Here is a 24,707-nt window from a genome sequence, read left to right on the forward strand (position 1 = left end):
ATATGAGAAAAATGGATGCAACAAGGATTGTAAAATTGTCACGCCGAAAATGGGTCCAGCCCACTGAAAACAACACGGGACCATTTTAACATATGAGGAAAAAAATGGCATGTGAAACTGGCCTAATACACTAGAAGAAAAGTGGGTAAGGCTTTATAACATCTCATTCACAAGCTGCAGAAAAAAATCTTCTGCATAAAATTTCCTGTTTTGTGTCCAGGATTTGCGGTGTGGATTACATACTGCAAATCCACGGCTATTTACAGTCCACGTGAAAGGGTTTTCAAAACTGCATCCATATGTAGTGAAAAAAATTCTGCATGAAAATCAGAATAAACTATGGGTTTTCAAATCTGTAGAATGCACATTAACAAACCTCATTCAGACATACGTGTTTTCTATCTAGCATGTACCCATTATAGGCTATGGGAATGTTCGCATTTCCATGTTTGTTCATGGACCATGTGTTGGGGCAAAAATCACGGAGACATGTCCATTTTCTACCGGCATCATGGATGAAAAGTACAAGTATATGGGTCAGTGAAAGTCATGGATGACATCAATGTGTAGTCTGTGTCCTGTATGTGTTGCAAAGGATGGGAAAATATTTGTAATTTACTTATTCATGTGTGAAAATCACTGATAGTAAAAACACATCAAACACCAATGAAACTCAGACCCAAGACACTGATGACATCCAGACCATTTTTTTGCATGAGTGAGCAAACACAGTCAACTGAATGAGGCGTTATGGGGATTTTTTAGCATGGATTTCATGCAATTCTTTGTAATGCACTAAGGTGAAACATGCTGTATCACATTTGCTGTGGATTTCCACTTGTGAACAGTAGTTGTGGATTTTCTATGAAAATCTCACCTTTTATATAGCATAAATCACAATGTAATATAATAATATTTGTACATGTAGGCAGGTGTTGCCTTCAGACCTTTTTAATATAGAAGGTGATGAAGATAAAGATGAGGTTGAGAAGTGGTAGTAATGGGGCATAGAACATCCCTCCCCACACCAAAGTCTGACCATACACTGCATCCAGCACATTTTGGGATAGGTGAAATTTTTCCTTTCCAAGCCAACGAATCACCCAACACTGGTATCGGGAAAACAGGAAACTGGCAAATAAGAAAGAAAGTAGTAAGAGATGGTTGGAATTAGTAGATAGTATTTGTCATTAACCCCTTAACGTCCAATGACAGAGTCTGTCATTGGACGCCTCCCCCTGTTTGGCGCGGGCTCTGGCAATGAGCCAACACCTTTTCCGGGACAAGACAGCTGATCTGATCAGCTGACATGTGCCTGTAACAGCCGCGGGTGGAATCGTGATTCACCTGTGGCTGTTAACATGTTAAATGCCACTGTCAATCTCTGACAGCGGCATTTAACATGCCATGCGCAGGAAGTGCATCATTATCTCCTCCCATCGGCGCCATTGTCACATGACCGCGGGTCGCAGATAGTTTGGCATGACAGGAGAAGACCCCCGTGGTTGTCATTGCTGGTTCGCTATGAGCACCGCCTGGTGGTCGGCGCTCATAGCGAGTGAGCATTTCTGCTACATACAGAAGGGCTGCAGCCCTGCTCTATGTAGCAGAAGTGATCAGACAAATGCAGCTTCAAGTCTCCCATGGAGACTATTGAAGCAAGTAAAAAGTAAAAAAAAAGGTTTTAAAAATATTAAAAAAAATAAAAGTTCAAATCACCCCCCCTTTCGCCCCATTCAAAATAAAACAATTAAAAAAATCAAATATACACATATTTGGCATTGCCGCGTTCAGAATCATCCGATCTAGCAATATATAAAAAGAATTAATCCAATCGGTAAACGGTGTAGCGAGAAAAAAGATCGAAACACCAGAATTACGTTTTTTTTGGTCGCTGCAACATTGCAATAAAATGCAATAACGGGTGATCAAAAGAACTTATCTGCACCAAAATGGTATCAATAAAAAACGTCAGATCGGCACACAAAAAATAAGCCCTCACCCAGCCCCAGATCCTGAAAAATAGAGACGTTACGGGTCTCGGAAAATGGCAACTTTTTTTTTTTTTTTTACAAACCTTGGAATTTTTTTTCACCACTTAGATTAAAAAGAACCTAGACATGTTTGGGGTCTATTAACTCGTAATGACCTGGAGAATCATAATGGCAGGTTAGTTTTAGCATTTAGTGAACCTAGTAAAAAAGCCAAATGAAAAACAAGTGTGGCATTGCACTTTTGTTGCAATTTCACCGCACTTGGAATTTTTTTCACGTTTTCAGTTACACAACGTGGTAAAACCAATGATGTCATTCAAAAGTACAACTCGTCCCACAAAAAAACAATCCCTCACATGGCTATTTTGACCCAAAAATATAAAAGTTATGGCTCTGGGAAGAAAACCAAAAAATTAAAATGTAAAACCAAAAATACCCCTGGTCGTTAAGTGATTAAACACCTATTGTATATAACCATGCCATAAACCCAGAAGTCATATATACATACAGCCATACAAGGTCCTAAGATTAAAGGGGACATGTCAGCTGATTTATGCTGCCTGGACCAGTGACCGGCTCCTTAGTTAAAAAACATATATGTTTTACTCTGAGAAGCGGTAGTGCTTTAGGAAAAAAAACCTGTAAAGAGTGGATGGGAAAGGTGACTAGACCTAGAGTGGTGTCCATGCCATTATTTCTTCCCAGGCTCTGTTAGATTGACGGGTCTCCCCCTATAGGTACAGACCTATCAGTCTAGCTGAGCAGGTGGAAAGAAGACAGTCAGGACATACCTCTTGAACAAGTTCTCTGTCACGGGGTTATCGCAACAGAGAGGAGCCAGAAGGCTGCAGCGTCTGACTTCTCCTACTCCTGCACTGAAAAGAAGCACTTCACCTTCTTTTTAAATGGTGTTAATTACTTTTGGCAGAACAGGGGTTAATCGGCCATGTTGGGAGCTCTGGGAGTATGAGCTCCCTGCTGAGGTCGGTTAGCCACTCCCATCCCCTTTATAATCTGGGTCCTGATTGAAACCCATGTCAGAGCTAGCTTATGCTGCATGGCTTGGAGGAGAGGTGTTTATATGAGGAGTTTGGAGCAGTTATCTGTGACTGTTGAGTGGGTTTTTAAGTGTGAAAATTCCATTCCCTCTTCTTACTTTGGTTTTTCCCCGTCCTCTACTTCCCGATGCACTCCTCTGTTATATGTGAGTGAATATTTGTATTTCTGCCATTTTCAGTTACCCTTGTTCATGTTGCCTTGTTTGTCAGGTTAGTGTTCTGCGGTGCCCGGCAGTACCCCTCTTCCCTGGGTGGGGGAAGAGAACAGACCGAGGGCTGATTCAGGAGATAAGGCAAGTTTGGAGGCGCCGGCATCTTCACCTTCAGAAGTGTCCTGGGGAATAGGGCGAGCTATGGTGCCTCCTAGTGTTAGGGAGAGGGAAGGAGCCCCTAGTCCCAGATCATCTGGCAGCTGAGTCGTGACAATCTTGTTCTTAGCAGTTTTGTCAACTGTTTTTACTCTGAAGCTCTGCAGTGTTTCAGAGTAAGGCTGGAGTCATACTAGCGTGAAAAGTAGAGCAAGTGTAATACGAGTACAATGCGATTTTTATCAACTAACATCCGTATGCAATCCATATGCAATGCATATTTAACATCGCCTTTTACAACCTGTAATTATTTATGCAATTTAAAGCTAGCTTTAAAACTAAAAAAATAAACCTTATACACAGAGATAGATAGATAATAGATAAATAGAAAGATGTACTTGAGATACATAATTAGTGCCGTTCATGTGTAGCTTACTATACGTGTATTTAGCTATTAAATAAATAAATGGGGAAAAAAATGATATAGATGTCCTTCCTATTTTTAATAACCAGCAAAGGCTAAGCAGATAGCTGCAGGCTGATATATCTATATTAAGGACTACAAAGAAGAAGCGTATCATCATGGGACCTCCATTTAGATTACAGTGGACGGGTGTGGATTATATTTTTTAATAAATTAGTGAAAGAGGGAAATTGTTGGGGAGTGATATTGCAAATAAAGAATTTTGTGTCTGTGTTTCTTTCTTTTCACTACGGGGTGTGTATTGGGTGTCTGACAGACACCTCTCCATTACTAATCCCTGGGCTTGACATCAGCGAACATTATACAGCTGACATCAACCCCAAAACCATTACCTCAATTGCCAACACACCAGGGAAATCGGGAAGAGCTGACGCTAAGTGCCAGAATTGGTGCATATAATGGCTCAGGGCTGGTGTTATTAGTTTGGGAGGGAGCCAATATCCATGGACCTTTCCAGGCTATTAATATCAGTCAGTAGGTGTCTGCCTTGCCTTTGCTGGTTATTAAAAATAGGGTGGGGCCACATAATTTTTTTAGGGTCCTCTTTTTTAATAACCTGTAAAGGCATGACATTTATCTAATGTATCTATCTATTCTATATCTCTAATCTATCTATCCTTTCTATATAGCTATCTATTCTATTCTAACGGCTTCGACTGTGAATTTACTGTACTTGGCTGATGAAATATCAGGTTTCTTTTGAGTTGTGTGTGTAAAAATCGGACCGCACATGCATTGATCCATGTGCCTTGCGATTTTTTTTTGTTATCGCACCCATTGATTTGCATTGGTGAGTTGTGGATGTTCTACATGGCAATGTGCAGCATGCTGCAATTTTTTTCTCGGCTCAATTGCAGCTGAGGAAAAACTCGCAGATGAGTACTGCCTTATTTAATAACATTGGTGCAAGTGCAATGCAATTTTTTTCGCGTTGGATTTATACGCAGATGTGAGCAAACCCTATACATACAGTATATGCCCTCTATGGTTCATGAATCAGCTGATAGGTTCCAAATATATATTCCTAAAGGAGAATACAACAAAAACATTCAAGTAGGTCTGTATTTACCTGAGAGGCAATTGTAGCAACAAAAGTTCTACTAGTAGTTTAAGAAAGTTAAACATGGACAACTTGTAAAATTCTTGCCCCATCGTGGTCTCCCAGCACTGTGTGGACAACGAGATGTAGTAAATAACATGTGAAGGGATTAAGAGAATATAAAAAAGAGGTTTTGATTTTTTGTTTCCAAAATCAGTATCACATTTATTCAATGACTGTGTTGTCAAGAAGGCCCCATGAGGTTGATCTCAAATAGTAGACATTTGAGTGATTAAATAAACCACTCTTTCACTTTAACATTCTGGAGATTGCCAGTTTTTGATTCTTCATTGACTTTGTCTGCTGTTGCAGCTTAGGCCTGTTTCACACATCAGTTTTTAAGGTCAGTCGAAATCCGCCAAAATAGCGGAAAACGGATCCGCAGGCGCACTGACAGCAACGGGTGTCACCGGAGTGGCGGATGGACGGATCCGGGGAAGGTTAGAATTTAAAGGAACCCGGTCCCGATTGCAGAGAGAGATTTTAGCGGCTCCCGGGATGGTAGTCAAGGGTTAAATTGCCTCCCGGAGTGAAAATAGCGGACCGTCACTGCAAAAAAAGTTGCAGGGTCGGTCTCATCCGCCCGGGAGCCGCTAAAATCTTGGCGGATCCGTACAATAACGGGTGTGACGGACGAATGTCAGTCAGGATCCGCCAATAATGTAAGTCTATGGGTGTAAAAAACGGATCCGCCCCTTTTTTGGCGGATCCGTTTTTTACAAAAATTGGTGGATCTTGACTGATGGGAAAAAACTGATGTGTGAAACAGGCCTTACCAAGGTTTAATTTCAGGCACAGCTTGTGAAGAAATCTGTGGCTACTTGAAAGCAGACAGCATCTTTTAATAGAGTTAACCACCAATTAAACTAATTGTGTAAAAGGCAACCAGCTGAAAAAGTTTATTTACAGTGCATTAGCAAACTAAATCTGACCATATGTAAGGGTGGTGGACAATGACTATCATGTTCCTATCCCTCAAGACACTAATTGCGTTGTGGGTATTATGTCCTGCATGTGTTGTATATATTTTGTGTCATGTGATATGTTCCTGTGTGGTGTAGTAATATAGGATAACATAAGGTAAGATAAGTAAAGTATGATATAAAATGTGATAATGTATAGTTTTAGCAGTGTAAAATGTAGCATAAGACATAGGTTAGGACATAGGACATAAGGTGGGCAGCATAGATAGTGACTGTACTTAGGTAGCAATATTAGGGTAAGGCTAAAGTTCATCTTTGGGACTAGCCCATGGTGGAAGTTCCTTAGTGTTAGTGATCTGGGACATAAATTTTCTGTAGAGTGCCAGGGCGACATGAAGCAGCAACTTGCACAGGACTACTGCCCTCTGGCACCCTACACATACACAGTGGATACAAAGCTATTCTCCCTCACTTATCCATACACATGCATTCTAGGCTTAGCGTTTTACGTCATCCTCCTCTTCCACGGCATTGCATGTCTGCGCAGGCGCACTTCCCTGCCGAGTGCAGAACAAAGTATTGTAGTGCGCATGTGCCAGAGCTCTTTGTCCTTTCCCTGTGCATGCGCATTACAGTATTTTACTTTACCATCAGCAGGGCAGAGAAAAATGCACCTGCACAGAAGCATGATGCTGAGGACACAGTGTGGATAACATTGGACGCTTCATCCACATGACACAAAAAGAGAGGAGGCTTCGGATCAAGACCAGTGACACCCAATTGACCAGACTGCCCTGTAGATGAATATAATAAATGTTATTTTTGCGTTATGCAGAGCATATTAGGGACATATGCACAACATTGTAGAATACTGTCACATAGGGCTTACAGGTACTGGCCTGGGTGACAGGTGCCCTTTAAGCCACAGTTTGGACATGTGCACATATTGTCTTTAAGATTGCCAGCAGAGTACCTGAGGTTTTCCTAGGCAAAGCCATTTCAGGAAAAAGCCACCACTTTTTCCTGAAGTGCCTTTGCTGGCAATGTCTTTTCCATGTTCTTTCAACTATAAGGAGTAGATGGTTTCCATACCATGAATCAGTTTAAAGAAGTAAGAAAACTACTGAACATGTGCACAGCAATGTCATTTTTACATTGCTGTACACTATGGTCATTTTTTGCGGCACTTTTTCATGTGTGTTCCAGGTGGAATCTGTCTGAAAAAGATGTTGCCTGCAGAAACCCTAAAACACCTCTAGAAGGGGCTTTTCTCTTGTGGGACATCTGCCATAAGAAAATATCCATAAGGTAGTCAGCACATATCCTTTAATGAATATGGATGATGCTAGAATATAGTTTCCAATATTTATCCCAATTTGCAATGTTTCAAAATCTTATAAAAAGAAACAGAAGTGGTGGAATGTTACAGCTAAAACAAGAGGTATTGCACGTGGGTCCAACTATAAAAGACATGGGTGACCAGTTAACTGCTGTGACATTGCCAGCTGCCAGCCTGCGTGTTAGCGCTGCAGACTACTGATGGCACAAGTGTGCTCTCATAAATAGTTTACAAACGTTGATGCTCACCTGAAATTTTATATTGTAGCCACAAATCTGACATGGTGCCTTGGAACCTCCTAAGCATAGGATCTTTTGACCTAGAGTAAGTAAGAAGATTGCCAAAGTTCCGAGTCTGAGGAATACATACCTGTACAAGGAAGATTAATGTTTAAAACATTTTTATTGAGTTTCAAATGTAGCAAGAAACAAAAGGCAAAATATTAGAGGTCAAGTATACGCAGGAAAAGGCATTGAAGAAGCCAAGATGGTCAAGAAGAAAGCCGAATAAACAAGAAGACTATAGTTGTTAAGTCACATTTATCACTAAAGGGATCCCCTTCCCACAGCGAAGCAGAATCCTACTACATTCAGGAGTACAAAGGGAAAAGTACAAAAAACTTCCTTGGTAAGAGGCTTTCTGAAAAGTAATTCTTGGCAGCAAGAAACAAGGAAAACTTCAAGGGCGAAAAAATACAGTAGTTCACGTATCTGCATCATAAAGTTACTGGGCTGTCAGATGGATAGGAACTTAGTAAGATGATTTAAAATCCTCATAATAGTGTTCACCTCCTGAATACATTCTACTATAGATGGAGTTGTTAATGCCCCTCTAAGGTAGTGTTTCTCAACTCCAGTCCTCAAGACCCACCAACAGGTCAAGTTTTCAGAATTTCCTTAGTATTGCACAGGTGATAATTTCATCACCTGCTCAAGAATTAATTTTATCACTTATGCAATACTAAGGAAATCCTGAAAACATGCCTTTGTTATCAAAACCCACCTACCATGGACATCGAGTAGGACAAAAATGAAGGCCACACACCACTCATGAGACAGCATTGAGGAAAGGGCAGACAAATGAGAAGACAGATAATAATAGAGTGAAACTATGGCAGTGACCAATAAGTAATGCCCGTCTGGAGAGGTAAATATCAACTGAAGGGATGCACCTAAGGATCAGGGGAATGCCAGTCAGAGTTGCACAAGAACAGGATCTGGGAGCCGACTCCATACGTATCGCTGTGTGGACCGCAGCTTCATCAGGAGAATGCCAGATAGGCATTTCTTATTGGTCACTGCCACCAATCCTTCCTCTTGGCATACGTTCATATCAGGCTGTCTCTCTTATTTTGGTAACAGCCTCGGCCTTTTACTATTGGTATTTTAGGTACTATTTCCTCATTGTTCGCCTTACCTATGATCAGCTCAGTTCTTCATTTATTTATTTGCTATTAATAGACCTTTATTACTGCTGGGTTTGCTTGTTGCACACTCACTATATCACCATATGGTGCTCCTTTATTGTCTCATTTATTGCTGGATACTGCTATTTTTTGATATGTTATCACACTCACAAATGTCTGGCATTCGGGTTTGGGATTTTCCGCCAGAACGAAATTTGGGGCTAAATTTCTGGCAAGGAAATTCTTCCGGGCATGCTCAGTGTTAAAATGAGGATCCGTTGCCGGATTCCGTCAATTAACGGTTGGCAACGGATCCACCGCCCATAGGCGACCATTATAACGAATGGCGGATAGGTCATTTTTCTGAAGACACATTCCCTATAAAATGGAGTAAGAAGAAGATAAATTCAGCAAAATCAATGTATTAAAAAGGAATAAAGTGAGGAAACCAGTCTACAGTATGACAGGAAAAAGAAGATTTGGCTAATGGCTAGTCATTAGAAGTATGAAAAAATAATGCAATAATTGTCATTCACCTGATCAACGTTACGGTTATCTCTGCACTTGGGGACAAACCTTCAAATTTTACTAGTAGCCTGAAGAAAAATGGTAGGATCAGAAGAACCAAGGAGATGGCAATAGGCACAGCATACTGAGTCACCAGGCTGAGGATTGGGTCATCTGGCCTCTGAGGAACATACTGGCATTAAAGAATATGTCGCTCTATAAGCAGATGATGGACATTTGACAGATAACATTGTACTTACCTCTTCAAAGTCTTGAGAAACACCTGTAGCCAGATATATCAGATAAAATCCTCCAGCCATTAGAGCCAGGATGATACAGTTGATAAAAACACGCAAAGCAAGAGTGCGAGCTCTTTTACCCAGAGATTGTTGAGCCATTAACCAAAACCAATGATCCTCAGCCAAATGAGACTGCAAGAAGGGAAGATATTAGAGCACTACCGATTAAATAGATGAAAGACTGGATTCACAGTTTTGTTAGGAACTCCATTTGTCTGTTCTGTTCTAGGAATAGACTATTAGAATTCATATAAAAAATAGGTCAGTTGTAAAACTGATGCATCTAGAAGCAGAGGGGCCCTAGTGAATATTCCGAGGTTCATCTGGGTTCCATTATGTGTAATTGTTGAGAACTGATAAAAACACATTATCATACAGTACTTTTTTTTCTGTCCTAAAAACTAACACATATCAGTACCCAGAGGGACCCCATAAAAATACATAGCGCCCATCTCCATCAGTTTGTACCAATTATGCAATTGATCTGTTTTTGATGTGAATTCTTTTGTCTATTCCGAAAACAGAACTAACAATCTGAATTCCGGAATGCAAATGTGAAACCAAGCTAAAACATATAGGTAATGGTATGCAGACAGCAAGACAAACCTTGATATGATTACTGAAACTCTTCTGCTTAAGAATAGATGTCACAGTTCCTCTCACACAGAAATCCCAACCCGAAAACACTTTGCTGCTGATCGAGGTCCTGTACTCTCTGCTCCGCACTCGCCTTTGTGTTATTCCTTTCACTGCACTGTGTGTAAAAAGATCAAGCTATGACTTATGACAATCAAGCACACTGTCTCTCACTGACACTAATTTTAGATTTATTTTTTCTTCATGTAACAAATATTGTGCTGTGTGATTGTAATCCAAATGCAGCAGGACAAAGGCAGCTACACTATCTCACTAATCAACACTGAGTCTGGCACCTCTCCTATCTCTCTTTCCCCTATAAAATGAATCGCTGTATTAATCAACTACTACACTTATCTTCTTCAGTGCTGCAGTTGTACAACACATTACTATTTGGGAAATTTGTCCAGTTTGGGGTCTTTCTTACTCTGTCGCTGAGCTGTGATGTCCTCTCAATATACTAAATCACCCTAAAATGGCTGCTGCATTCCCTGCCTAGGCTTTTAAACAGGATGTGATAGTCCCTACTGAATGGCTGTACTGTCCCATGTGATATGGCAGCTGTAAGCAAAGCCCACACGGTCATGCCTGAGGTCATGTCAGCCTTTTGTAGCTGATGCAATCTTCTGCAATGAATAAAATAGTGGAGTGCATTTTTTATGCTATTTGAATCGCAAAGTGCTCAAATTTACTTAGACTTGCAAATTTCATAAAATTCAACACAAATTTAATTTGCACTGAATTGATTCGCTCATCTTTTGTATACAATCACTATTAGTTTTCTGATCATAGTTGCCTTGTATAATCTGTGCTGTTGACCATTGGTTCCCTGTATGTGCTACGTACGGGAATAGATGTGATTTATTGCTTTCATGTTGAAAATTAAATTACTAAATTATTAGCTTCTCACTGATGTTCGAATCTTGTTGATGATCTATATAACATATTGTATATTAAATTAGATAAATGTACAACGTATTATTTATAGTGTATCTACAGAGGTGCATGAGAATCAGCATACTATCACTGTTATTACACTCATTTTAATCTTATTGGCTGTTTTACCCTTGCATTTTGTAGAAATGGAATAAAAGGTAGCCAATGGATGTTTAAATTAGATTATTCAAGAGAAGGATGCGGCAGTCATTTATAACCGCCTCTAACTTGACGGCTGTCACGCTACGTTAAGAGCAAAGCATACTTAAATGCTCTATATAGTTTGAATGGCAAGGCTGATCTTGTTTGCTTAGAATGAGCAGCGTATTATGCTACTGCCATAGCCTGCCATTGCTTAGTTACTGCTTTATTTGTCCAACTTCAATTAATTAAATCTACATGAGCAACCCATCTGATATTACTATTGGTTAAATGCTCATTTTACTAGCAATTTATACCAGGATTGACTTTGTTGATTCATTGAACATCAGTTATAGTTGAATGCAGAAATTATTTAAAGGGAGTCAATCAGCAGGGTTTTGCTGTGTAATCTGAGAACAGCATGCTGTAGGGGCTGAGAGCCTGATTCCAGCAATGTGTCACTGTCTGTTTCAATAAAATCAGTGTTTTATCAGCAGGAGACTATCACTAGGTGATTTGTGCCTCCTAGTCAACTGCTCCATGTAACTCCGCCCCCCAACTGATTAGCAGTTTTCTGTCAATATACTCTGTACACCAAAAACTGCCAATCAGTGGTGTGGAGAGGTGATACAGAGCTCAGTGTTCTGAATACTGCGAGATCTGCAGCAGACAAAATAGTGATTGTATCAAAATGAGAGCATTCCTTACATAGCGAAAAACTGGTTACGACTTCCCTTTAAAGGATAATTTGAAAGGGTTTGTCTTTAATCTATGAATTTTAGCAGCGTCTTCTTCTACCCAGACTGTGCCAATCACTTTAATGCACAGGTAAGGAACTGAGCCTCATGAAAATGAATGTTGTTTGTTGAAAATAATGAAGCTGCCCAGTTTTTTTTTTCCTCTTTTAGACACATAATTCAGACAGCTAAAGAAACCTTGAAGGGTGCTCAGAAATGGGAACTCTACCAGTAACCAAAATGAAACAGCACCAGCTCTGAGCGAGGAGCATTAGAGAGCAGGTCAATGTTAGCAGTCAGGCTTCAATAAGACAAATCGAATAAGCAAAGGGTTTATACCACTGTAAGAGAACAAGGCTGCAGATCAATAAGAAGAAGAAGGGCGTCAGCAGGTAGGACAGCCGGACACTATAGGTATCTTTATGTTCCATCACATCAATGTAATGTCCATAGAAGAAGAAGGTGTCCTGCATAAAGCCCTGAAATGTGAACACACAAAGAGTAGGTATAAATAAGACAAGTTACAGATCTATACAAAGTGTTTCATCAGAAGTTTCATTCTGTTGTGGTGGACCCATAATTCAGCAGAATTAAAAGCACCTCTTCCAAATCAACTTTTATTCGGGTATTGTGCACTTTTGGAAATCAGTGGCAACCCAAATAAGCAGGCTACAATGACCCATTGCAGGTCATTGGATCATTCAAAGATTATATTCTCAGCCCCGTCAGAATTTACTTCCTGGCCAATGAACGCTAGAAGCGGAAAAATGGAAACCAAACCTACACCTGCAACATGAATGACTGCATTGCTCATGGTCAGCTATGGCAGGGGTGGCCAATTAATTTTCCCGAGGGGCCACATGAGAGACCGTGACTGTTGTGGAGGCCCGAATCAATAGGCTGTAATTCTAATCAATATTAATATCTATATATTATAATAATTATATTATTGATAATTATCTTAATATTAATTGTATCACATAATATTGAGCAGAATTAAGTATGCTGACATCCCCCTATATTTTTTTTTAACCCGAGTACAGCCCCTTCTGTATATCATATGAGCCTCCACAAAGAACCTTATATACTGTAAGAGCCCCCACACAGCCTCCCCATATACAGCATGAGCCCAACAAAGCCTCCCCATATACAGCATGAGCCCAACAAAGCCTCCCCATATACAGAAAAAGCCCCACACAGCCTCCCCATACACTGCATGAGCCCCGCACAGCCTCCCCATACACTGCAAAAGCCCCACACAGCCTCCCCACATCAGAGGCGTAGCTAGGGTTTTAGCTCAGGGGGGGCGAAACATCTGAGTGGGCCCCTAACCAGGTAACCCTGATTACAACTATAGTGACACACCCTAATTGTCACCATAGGGGAACTTGCTGATGACCATGGTATTACTGAAAATAAATCTGTATAAAAAAACACTGTTATTACCGCCATATGGTGCTAGATATCTCTACTGCAGAACATACATAACATTTAATATTGTCCTGAGTCCCAAAAGGTATAGCTCACCTATACACAGTATAAGGGACTCACAGATCCACTATACACAGTATATTTCGCCTACAGCTCCCCTAAATAAAGTATGGGTGGCTCACAGCTTCCATATATACAGTATTATGGGTCCACATGTTCCCTATACACAGTATGGTGGGTCCACAGCTCCTCCATGCACACCATGCACAATATAAAGAGCCTACAGCTTCCCTATACATAGCAGGGTGGGTCCACAGCTCTCCTATACACGGTATGAGGGGCCCACAGCTGCCCTATAAACAATATGATGGGCCCATTGCTCTCTCAACCACAATATAATGAACTCCACAGTAGTCCTCACAGTGTATAAAGGCCCCCACAGTAACACCGCACTATATAATGGCCTCCACACTGTCTAATGGCTCCCACAGTAACCCCAATACTATATATTGGCCCTCACACTTTATGTTAGCCTCTACAGTAGTCTCCACACTATATGATGGCCCCTTAACTGTAGAATGGCCCCCATATTAGCTCTCACATTGTACAATGGCCCTACAGTAGTCCCCATACTTTATATTGGCTCCCACACTGTATGAGGGCCTCTCACAGTAGTTCCCATATTAGCCCCCAAGCTGTATGATGGACCTCTCATTAGCGCCCAAACTGTATAATGGCCCCAACAGTAGTCCTCACACTCTATAATGGTCCCCACACCATATGAGGGCCCCCTGAAATTGTATTCACATTGGACTAAATGGATTGTGAATATAATGTAATTCGTGTTACATACCTCTCTTGCGTGCTGAGTTCTACTTATATTAACATTTAATAAAGTCTCCCGAGTCTCCCCATGGACAGTAATTTGGCCCCTTTATCGGAGATGTGAGCAGGCGGTCATGTGACGGCAGGTATACAATTTGCAGTCATGTGTCGACTACACTCTTTTGGCTTTTCGCAATTCTTTTTTATTGAAAGACGCCCAACGTGTCTAGTCGGCATGTGTAAATAGCAAACGTGCACCTGATCGCACCTGATCGGACTCATGGCAGCAGGCACAATGCACCTTGTCATATGGCAGTCTGTAGTCACATATAGTAGATTGACTGCAGACTTTTATCCCAAGCCTGGACTACCCCTTTACAGGGAGCCTGACAGGCGATACAGGCTGCTCAAACTATATGCAGCGTGTTTCAGCACCGGCTGTAGTATCTCACCAGGTATGAATGTCTCTGTAAGGGTATGTGCACATGTTGCGAATTCGTGTTTGAAATTTTTTTCATAGAATCTGCTATTTTTGGCAGAATCCGCAGGTAAAAATCAGTACGTTTTACCTGCAGATTTCCTGTGGATTTATTGCGGATTTATTTCGTTTTTTGTGCGGATTTCCCCTGCGTTTTTACACCTGCGGATTCCTATAATGGAAAGGGTGTAAAAATGCTGCGGAACACGCACAAAGAATTGACATGCTGCGGAAAATAAACCGCTGTTTCCGCGCAGATTTTTCTGCAGTATGTGCACAGCGGGTTTTTTTCCATAGGAAAACATTGTACTGTAATGTTTGGCGGATCTGCAGCGGATCTGCAGGGGCCATTCCGCTGCGGATCCGCACAGCAATCCACGTGTGCACATACCCTTAAGCTGTGATGTTTCAGAGAAAAAAATACTAATACTGTAGCTGCTGGGGAGCTTGCGGCGCTGTGCACTAGTCCTACAGACAGGTCCCTGGCGACCTCTTCCCGCCCGCTGACAGTGACTAAAAGGTGTCATCCTATGTGCATGTATAGCAGAGACTTGTCAGTCACCATCAGCAGCCGGGGAGAAGTCGCCGGAGACCCTTCTGTAGAATTCGTGCACAGCGCCGCAAGCTCCCCAGCAGCTATTAGCATGTTTTTCTCTGAAACGCTGCAGCTTTTTGGTATGTGCAGAAGTTCAGGAATTGGCAGTGCTTTTGATGTAGCACATCTCCGTCTCCGCAGGTGAGCTGCGGATGTCGGTGTACGCATAATGGACATAGGATTTCTTGAAATCCCATCCACTGTGCTATAACATCTGAATGCTGCGGGTTGGGCGCTGTGGATGGACGTGGGTCGCCCTCCCAGGGCTGTGGGGTACTCGGTACCGGGCCGGTGTCAGTTTGATGTGTCGCGGCAGCTGTGACCCGGTCCATGGCCCTGGGTGCCCATATAAATGGTGGCTTGTGATATAGTTTATGTGATAGTTCGTGACGCCACCTGTGGTGTTTGGCAAGCAAGATGTTAAGCCAACGCTGCGTGCAGATCCTCTGGGGCTGATTGTGTGTTGCAGCATAGATGGTGTAGCTCCCCACAGGTGAAGTTGTAACCCCAGGGCAGTATAATTGCAATAGATGAGGATAGGCGCAGGTGGTGTGAGGAATGCTGGTACCCAGATGTAGCGGTGCTGACGGTGTTAGCACACAAATTAATGGAAGACACCAGGTCTTGCAGTTCCAAAGCTTTACTCACAGTTCGTGGTACACACTGGTGCCTGCCTCCTTGCCGTGTCCTCCGGGGCAGAGACTCAATCAACCTCCCGGGCAAGTCAGGATTCTCCTCTCCAACACTCCGCCAACATGTACCTTTCCTGAACGACTCCTCTTCTGCCCCTTTTAGTGTGAAGAGCTCCAGTACCGTGGTACTCTGAAGTTCTTCCTGTCAGATGTTCCTAACAACTCTACTTGTATGACAGACAGCTGTAGCCTCTCTCGGGGACTCCCTTCTTCTCCGGAGTCCTGGCTCTCTATTTAGTTGCTGTTGTGTCCCAAGTCTTAGATGGGAGTAGTGCATTTACAGCCAACTACTCCACCGGTGTCTGCTGCAGAACCATAAGTGTCCATACAACCTCCGGGACTGGGCCCCGGCCTTGCGCTGAGAACCTATAGGCAGGCTTCCTCTTCCAACCCACGACTCCTCTCTGTTCTCCTACTCCTTCGTTCCGCACTGTTCCTTCTCTCTCTTATGGAAGCTTAGGTTGCAGTTCTACGTCTTTCTCCTTCTGTTCCTTTCCCGTGCCAGCTGGCTCAGGTCACTGAGGCAGCTGCAGCACTCCTTCCTCCAACTCTTCTTCCAGGGATCCTCACTCCTGTCTGAGTGACTTCTTACCCGCCTGACCTTCTGCCAGACTGAACCTCTAATTCTAAACCTTCCCAACCTTTTATATATCTCAACTCCACCCACCTCCCAGCACATCTCGTGTTATGAAGCAAGGAACCACGAAAGGTGCTCTGCTACCCTCTAAGCATGGAGCCGCAATGTGGTCAGTGCTGAACTATCCTGTGTGTGGGGTGCAGGTGTTGGAGTGTGGAAAGGAGTTCCCAACTTACCTAGTTGAAGGTGCAGTATCTCTGTGGCGACTGAGCCTCAGGGGCGCCACATACGCATCGTCCAACCCGCAGCGTTTACTGATCGTGGGAACATACCCGGCTGGGATACTGCAGCGACTGCTGATAGAAGCTGCACAACCCATGAGCGTCCTGTATCACTGTTCAGGAGAGCTTTAATAACTTTATTATTATAATAAGTCATTTACTATAACAGTATTACATATAATGCAGCTCATGCCGCGGTTACTGTATGGGGGCTTCTTATACTCACAGGCTGGGCTTATAATAAGACCCCTGGCTGTAAGAATGATAAGCCCCCTACCTCCCTCTCAGCCCCTCAAACAGCACATGTGCTGTAGTGCATGTAGTGCAAAACAGAAAGTAAATACTAATAATAAGCCCCCCCTGCCCTGTTCTCCCTCCACCACCCCTTCAGCTCCCACCCTACCCCATCTCATCACATACACCCCACAGTGATCATTACCTGAATTTACTTAGCATTATACATTCTGGCCTCCTTGGAGGGGTTCCTGGCAATTTCTCATCCAGTGTTGTAGGCTAAAGGGGCCTTTACACATAGCGATATCGCTAGCGATATCGCTAAAGCGTCACCGATTTTGTGACGCAGCAGCGATATCGCTAGCGATATCGCTATGTGTGATACTTACCTCCGACCGGCTCCCCCGCTGTCTGTTGCTGATCGCGAGAGATCGTGCAGCTCCATTTCTCGTCGGGCGCTTCCTGCTAGCGTCGACGAGCGACGCGTGGCCCCGGCGGGAGGACGTCTTCATCGCCTCGTCTGACAGGTAAGTAGCGACCGCTGCTGCGTCGCTACATCGCTGTGAGATCTGCCTGTGTGGCAGCTCACTAGCGACCATTTAGCGATGCACCAGCGATCCTGACCGGGTCGTATCGTTGTCGCGATCGCTGGTGCATCGCTAAATGTAAAAGGGCCTTAATAGAATGAGATGAGCTCAGGCCCAAGCAGTATCAAGCCCAGGTCCAGGAACTCAAAGGTGAGCACCGGGACCCAGAGGAGCTCCAGCCTGCATGAGCCAGAGCAAGGATCGAGCTGACTGAGCTGAGGCCAGCCCGTTAGAAAGTTATCAGGTCAGCTCCGTTACTCTGCACTGAGGACTCTACCACTCTGCTAGCCTGTGTGCAGATTCACAGGAAGGCAGCCTTATGACAGAAGCGATCATGGATTGAGGGGCCCCTTCATGGGATAGGGCCCGGGGCGACTGCCCCCTCTGCCCCCCCCAGTAGCTATGCTGCTGCCCCACATACAGCATAAGCCACACACAGCCTCCCCATGTACAGCATGAGCCCCACACAGCCTCCCTATATACTGCATGAGCCACACACAGCCTCCCTATATACAGCATGAGCACCAAACAGCCTCCCCATAAACAGCATGAGCTCCACACAGCCTCCCCATATACTGCATGAGCTCCACACAGCCTCCCCATATACAGCATGAGCCACATACAGCCTCCCCATGTACAGCATGAGCCCCACACAGCCTCCCTATATACTGCATGAGCCACACACAGCCTCCCTATATACAGCATGAGCACCAAATAGCCTCCCCATATACAGCATGAGCTCCACACAGCTTCCCCGTATACAGCATGAGCACCACACAGCCTCCCCATGTACAGCATGAGCCCCACCCAGCCTCCCTATATACTGCATGAGCCACACACAGCCTCCCCATATACAGCATGAGCTCCACACAGCCTCCCTGTATACAGCATGACCACCACACAGCCTCCGCATATACAGCATTAGCTCCACACAGCCTCTCCATATACAGCATGAGCACCACACAGCCTCCCCATGTACAGCATGAGCCCCACCCAGCCTCCCTATATACTGCATGAGCCACACACAGCCTCCCCATATACAGCATGAGCTCCACACAGCCTCCCTGTATACAGCATGAGCACCACACAGCCTCCCCATATACAGCATTAGCTCCACACAGCCTCTCCATATACAGCATGAGCACCACACAGCCTCCCCATGTACAGCATGAGCCCCACACAGCCTCCCTATATACTGCATGAGCCTCACACAGCCTCCCCATATACAGCATGAGCTCCTAACAGCCTCCCTATATACAGCATGAGCACCACACAGAATCCCCATATACAGCCTGAGCTCCACACAGCCTCCCCATATACAGCATGAGCACCACACAGCCTCCCCATGTACAGCATGAGCCCCACCCAGCCTCCCTATATACTGCATGAGCCACACACAGCCTCCCCATATACAGCATGAGCTCCACACAGCCTCCCTGTATACAGCATGAGCACCACACAGCCTCCCCATATACAGCATTAGCTCCACACAGCCTCTCCATATACAGCATGAGCACCACACAGCCTCCCCATGTACAGCATGAGCCCCACACAGCCTCCCTATATACTGCATGAGCCTCACACAGCCTCCCCATATACAGCATGAGCTCCTAACAGCCTCCCTATATACAGCATGAGCACCACACAGAATCCCCATATACAGCCTGAGCTCCACACAGCCTCCCCATATACAGCATGAGCATCACACGGCCTCCCCATGTACAGCATGAGCCCCACACAGCCTCCCTATATACTGCATGAGCCACACACAGCCTCCCCATATACAGCATGAACTCCACAAAGCATTCCCATATACAGCATGAGCTCCACACAGCCTCCCCATATACATAGAATCATAGAATCATAGAGTTGGAAGGGACCTCCTGGGCCATCTGGTCCAACCCCCTGCTCAAAGCAGGATTCGCTAAATCATCCCAGTCAGATGTCTGTCCAGCCTCTGTTTGAAGACTTCCGTTGAAGGAGAACTCACCACTTCTCGTGGCAGCTTGTTCCACTCATTGATCACTCTAACTGTCAAAAAGTTTTTTCTAATATCTAATCTGTGTCTCCTCCCATTCAGTTTCATCCCATTGCTTCGAGTCTTTCCTTGTGCAAATGAGAATAAAGTTGATCCTTCTACAATGTGACAGCCCTTTAGATATTTGCAGACAGCTATTAAGTCTCCTCTCAGTCTTCTCTTTTGCAAACTAAACAATCCCAAATCCTGCAACCTTTCCTCATAAGACAGGGTTTGCAGACCGGTCACCATTCTGGTCGCTCTTTTCTGAACTTGCTCCAGTTTGTTGATGTCTTTTTTAAAATGTGGTGCCCAAACCTGGACACAATATTCCAGATGAGGTCTGACCAAAGAGGAGTAGAGGGAAATAATGACTTCACGTGATCTAGACTGTATGCTTCTGTTAATACATTCTAGAATTGCATTTGCCTTTTTTGCTGCTGCATCACACTGTTGACTCATATTCAGTTTGTGATCTATTAGTATACCCAAGTCTTTTTCACATGTGCTGTTGCTTAGGCCTATTCCTCCCATTCTGTATGTGCTTTTTTCATTTTTGCCCAGATGTAGTACTTTGCATTTTTCCCTGTTAAAAACCATTCTGTTAGTTGCTGCCCACTTCTCCAGTTTATTTATATCTTTTTCAATCCTATCTCTCTCTTCTCTAGTATTAGCTATCCCTCCTAGCTTTGTGTCATCAGCAAATTTAATCAGTTTACCCTCAATTCCTTCATCTAAATCGTTGATAAAGATGTTGAACAATACAGGGCCCAGGACAGAGCCCTGTGGTACCCCACTTGAGACATTCTTCCAACTGGATGTGCAGCCATTTACGACCACTCTTTGGGTCCGATCACTAAGCCAGTTATGAATCCACCTAACAGTTGCCTTGTCCATTCCATACTTAGTCATTTTTTCAATAAGGATTGTATGATATACTTTGTCAAATGCTTTGCTGAAGTCAAGATATACTATATCTACAGCATTTCCTTGATCCACCCAATCAGTGATTCCGTCATAGAAGGAAATTAAGTTAGTCTGACATGACTTATTAGTTACAAACCCATGCTGACTCTGTTTAATCACTTCATTCTTATCTAGGTACTGACATACATGTTGTTTAATAATTTGTTCAAAGATCTTTCCTGGTATAGAAGTCAGACTCACCGGCCTATAGTTGCCTGGGTCCACCTTCTTCCCCTTTTTGAAGATAGGAACAACATTTGCTCTTCTCCAGTCTTCTGGGACTTCTCCTGTTCTCCTAGAATTTTCAAAGATTATGGAGAGGGGTTCAAAAATTTCTTCTGCTATCTCCTTCAGTACTCAGGGGTGTAAATCATGTGGACCTGGAGGCTTGAATTCATTTAGGTTAGCTACGTGTTTCCTCACTATCTTTCTGTTTATAGATATCCTGGATTCTTCTATTCCCTTAATAGGACAGTGAAGAACAGTTGATTTTACATTTCCTTTCTGAGAGAAAACAGATGCAAAATAGGAATTTAAAAGTTCGGCCTTCTCAACATCCTGTCTTACCATTTCATCATTTTCATCCTGCAAAAATCCTATAGCGTCTTTGACTTTTCTTTTACTTTTGACATATCCCCAAAATCCTTTATTATTGCTTTTGACATCTCTTGCAAGCCTCAATTCATTGTCAGCTTTAGTAATCTGATTTGTGCCCTGCAGGTTCTGCAGACAGCATTATATTCTTCTTTAGATATGCCTCCCTCTTTCCATTTTATAAACATTTTTTTCTTCCTTTTTAGCATGTGCTTAAGTTCTGTGTTCATCCATCCTGGCTTCCTTAAATGCTTCCTATTCTTCCCTCTTTTTGGATTTGTTAACAATTGTGCTTTGAGAATTTCATTTTTTCAAGATTTCCCATCCTTCCTGGACATTTTTGTCTTTAAGGATATCCAGCCATTGGATCCCTCCAATTCTCTTTCTGAATCCCTTAAAATCTGCCTTTCTGAAATCTAACCTTGACGTCTGAGTCTTCACAGGTCTTCCTCCTCTAGTTATCCAAAATTCTAAAATAGCATGGTCGCTACCTCCTAGGGTCCCAGCCACTTTTACATCCTCAACCATTTCCTCCCTGTTTATAAGGATTAGATCCAAGGTAGCAGTTCCCCTTGTTTTCTCCCCTACCTTTTGGAAGATAAAGTTGTCAGCAAGAGAGGATAAGAATTTCCTTGACCTGTTAGTTTTGCCTGAGAGAGATTCCCAACAAATGTCAGGATAGTTGAAATCTCCCATGACAACTATGTCATATTTTTTGGAGAACTTGGCCATTTGATGCATAAAGAGTTCATCCATATCTTCAGCTTGCACAGGCGGCCTGTAGTAAATGCCTACAATGGTGTCCTTTCCATTGTTCTGTCCTTGTATTCTTACCCAAACAGTTTCCACAGAACTCCCAGTCTCTGAAGCTTCAATCTCTGTGCAGATATACGCGTTTCTAACATACAATGCGACACCTCCTCCTCGTTTATCAAGTCTGTTTCTTGCAAATAAGTTGCATCCTTCTAGTCTTGTATTCCAATCATGTGTATTGTCCCACCAAGTTTCAGTGATTCCAATGACATCATATTTATTTTCCTGTGTTAGTAGTTCCAATTCTCCTTGTTTGTTGCCCATGCTTTGTGCATTAGTATAGAAACATTTTAGTTTGTGATTGGTTTCTCTTTCTCCAATATTTTTATTAATTAGATTCTTTTGTCTTTGTTCTTCCTTTCCACTTCTAATAGCAGAGTTCTCAATAGCATTTGTCAGGTGTATGGCTTTTTCTGGTCTTTTGCTTCCCTTCCCATGTTGTTCTAGTTTAAAGCTCTCCTTACAAGTGTAGCAAGACGACTTCCAAATACATGTTTTCCAGTCTTCGTAAGGTGCACCCCATCTCTAGCAAGTAGTCCATCGTAAAGGTAATTCACTCCGTGATCCAGAAATCCAAATCGTTGCTGACGGCACCATCGACGTCGCCAGTTGTTCACCTGCAGAATCTTATTCCACCTCCTTGTTCCATGGCCATCCACTGGGAGGATGGAAGAGAAGACCACCTGTGCTCCCAGTTCTTTCACTTTCTTGCCTAAGTTTTCAAAGTCTCTGCAGATGGTTTCCAGGTCGTTTCTTGCGGTGACATTTGTCCCCACATGTAGTAGCAGGAATGGGTAGTCATCTGTAGGTCTGAAGAGTCCTGATATCCTGTCAGACACATCTTTAATTTTTGCACCTGGAAGACAGCACATTTCTCTTGAAGTTATATCCGGTCTGCAGATAGCGGCCTCTGTTCCTCTCAACAGAGAATCCCCCATGACAACCACTCTCCGTTTCTTCTTCACAACATTTTTCTTTCTCCATCCAGGAGGACTCTGAAGGCGTACAAGGTTGCTGTTTGTGGGCAAAGTCTTATCCTGATGTATTTCTTCATCGTTTTCCTGCGTGAGAGCCTGGTACTGGTTCCTGAGAAGTATGGGTGCTGACTGCCTCCTGATCCTCCTGCTTCTCTGGGTCACATGTCTCCATTCCTCTGTTTCTTCAGGTGCACTTCGAATTTCTTCTCTTTCTGTAACATGAAGAGATAATTCTGCTCTGTCTAAGAACTCTTCACCTTCCTTAATGATCTTCAACGTTGCTAACCTCTCTTCGAGACTTTGCAACTTTTCCTCCAACAGGGACACAAGCTTGCATTTTTGGCATGTGAAGTTTGGCTTTTCCACTGGTAAGTCTGTGAACATGTAGCAAGAAATGCAGCTCACCAAATGGCTCCTGGCCTCTTCCATATTGAGATTTCTTAAAAACGATGAAAGATGAGTCGGCACGCATGAGCTCCACACAGCCTCCCCTTATCCAGCATGAGAACCACACAGCCTCCCCATATACAGCATGAGCTCCACACAGCCTCCCCATATACAGCATGAGCATCACCCAGCCTCCCCATGTACAGCATGAACCCCACACAGCCTCCCTATATACTGCATGAGCTCCACACAGCCTCCCTATATACAGCATGAACTCCACAAAGCATCCCCATATACAGCATGAGCTCCACACAGCCCCCCCATATACAGCATGAGCTCCACACAGCCTCCCCATATACAGCATGAGCTCCACACAGCCTCCCCTTATCCAGCATGAGAACCACACAGCCTCCCCATATACAGCATGAGCTCCACACAGCCTCCCCATATACAGTATGAGCACCACACAGCCTCCACATATACAGCATGAGCTCCACACAGTCTCCCCATATACAGTATGAGCACCACACAGCCTCCCCCTTATACAGCATGAGCCCCACACAGCCTCCCCATATACAGCAAAACCCCACACAGCCTACCCATATACAGCATAAGCCACACACATCCTCGCCATATACAGCATAAGCCCCACACAGCCTCTCCATATACAGCATGAGCTCCACACAGCTTCCCCATATACACTGCATGAGGCCCCCACAGCCACCCAATATACAGCATGAGCCAGACACAGCCTTCCCATATACAGCATGAGCCCCACACAGCCTCTCCATATTCAGCATGAGCCAGACATAGCCTCCAACATATGCAGCACGAGCCCCACACAGCCTCCCCATATATTACATGAGCCCCACACAGCCTCCCTATATACTGCATGAGCTCCAGCCTCCCTGTATACTAAATGAGCCCCACACAGCCTCTCTATACATGAGCCCCACACAGACTCCCTATATACTGCATGAGCCTAACACAGCCTCCCTATATACTGCATGAGCCCCACACAGCCTCCCCATATACATGATGAGCCCCACAAAGCCTCCCCATATACTACATGAGCCCCACACAGCCTCCCCATATACTACATGAGCCCCACACAGCCTCCCTATATACTGCATGAGCCCCACACAGCCTCCCTATATACTAAATGAGCCCCACGCAGCCTCTCTATACATGAGCCCCACACAGCCTCCCTATATACTGCATGAGCCTAACACAGCCTCCCTATATACTGCATGAGCCCCACACAGCCTCCCCATATACATCATGAGCCCCACACAGCCTCCCTGTATACATCATGAGCCCCACAGCCTTCCTATATACTAAATGAGCCCCACGCAGCCTCTCTATACGTGAGCCCCACACAGACTCC

At 43.8% G+C, this 24,707-nt stretch overlaps 1 protein-coding gene across 2 annotated transcripts in view; it reads right to left on the reverse strand.

Moving 5' to 3' along the window:
- Positions 1 to 24,707, reverse strand: part of LOC141100009 (transmembrane channel-like protein 8) — a 96,812-nt gene that overhangs the window by 21,213 nt on the left and 50,892 nt on the right. For both annotated transcript variants that reach the window (XM_073588184.1, XM_073588183.1), the window contains exons 6-12: positions 12,206 to 12,345; positions 10,023 to 10,170; positions 9,378 to 9,548; positions 9,147 to 9,298; positions 7,454 to 7,574; positions 4,914 to 5,011; positions 948 to 1,131 (exon numbers count right to left, since the gene is read on the reverse strand). In XM_073588184.1, coding sequence (XP_073444285.1) covers positions 948 to 1,131; positions 4,914 to 5,011; positions 7,454 to 7,574; positions 9,147 to 9,298; positions 9,378 to 9,548; positions 10,023 to 10,170; positions 12,206 to 12,345 — 1,014 coding nt within the window. The remainder of the gene's footprint in view (positions 1 to 947; positions 1,132 to 4,913; positions 5,012 to 7,453; positions 7,575 to 9,146; positions 9,299 to 9,377; positions 9,549 to 10,022; positions 10,171 to 12,205; positions 12,346 to 24,707) is intronic.

Source organism: Dendrobates tinctorius, unplaced genomic scaffold (assembly GCF_039654945.1).
Source record: "Dendrobates tinctorius isolate UK_male_01 unplaced genomic scaffold, ASM3965494v1 ptg000103l, whole genome shotgun sequence".
In the NCBI taxonomy this organism is placed as follows: domain Eukaryota; kingdom Metazoa; phylum Chordata; class Amphibia; order Anura; family Dendrobatidae; genus Dendrobates; species Dendrobates tinctorius.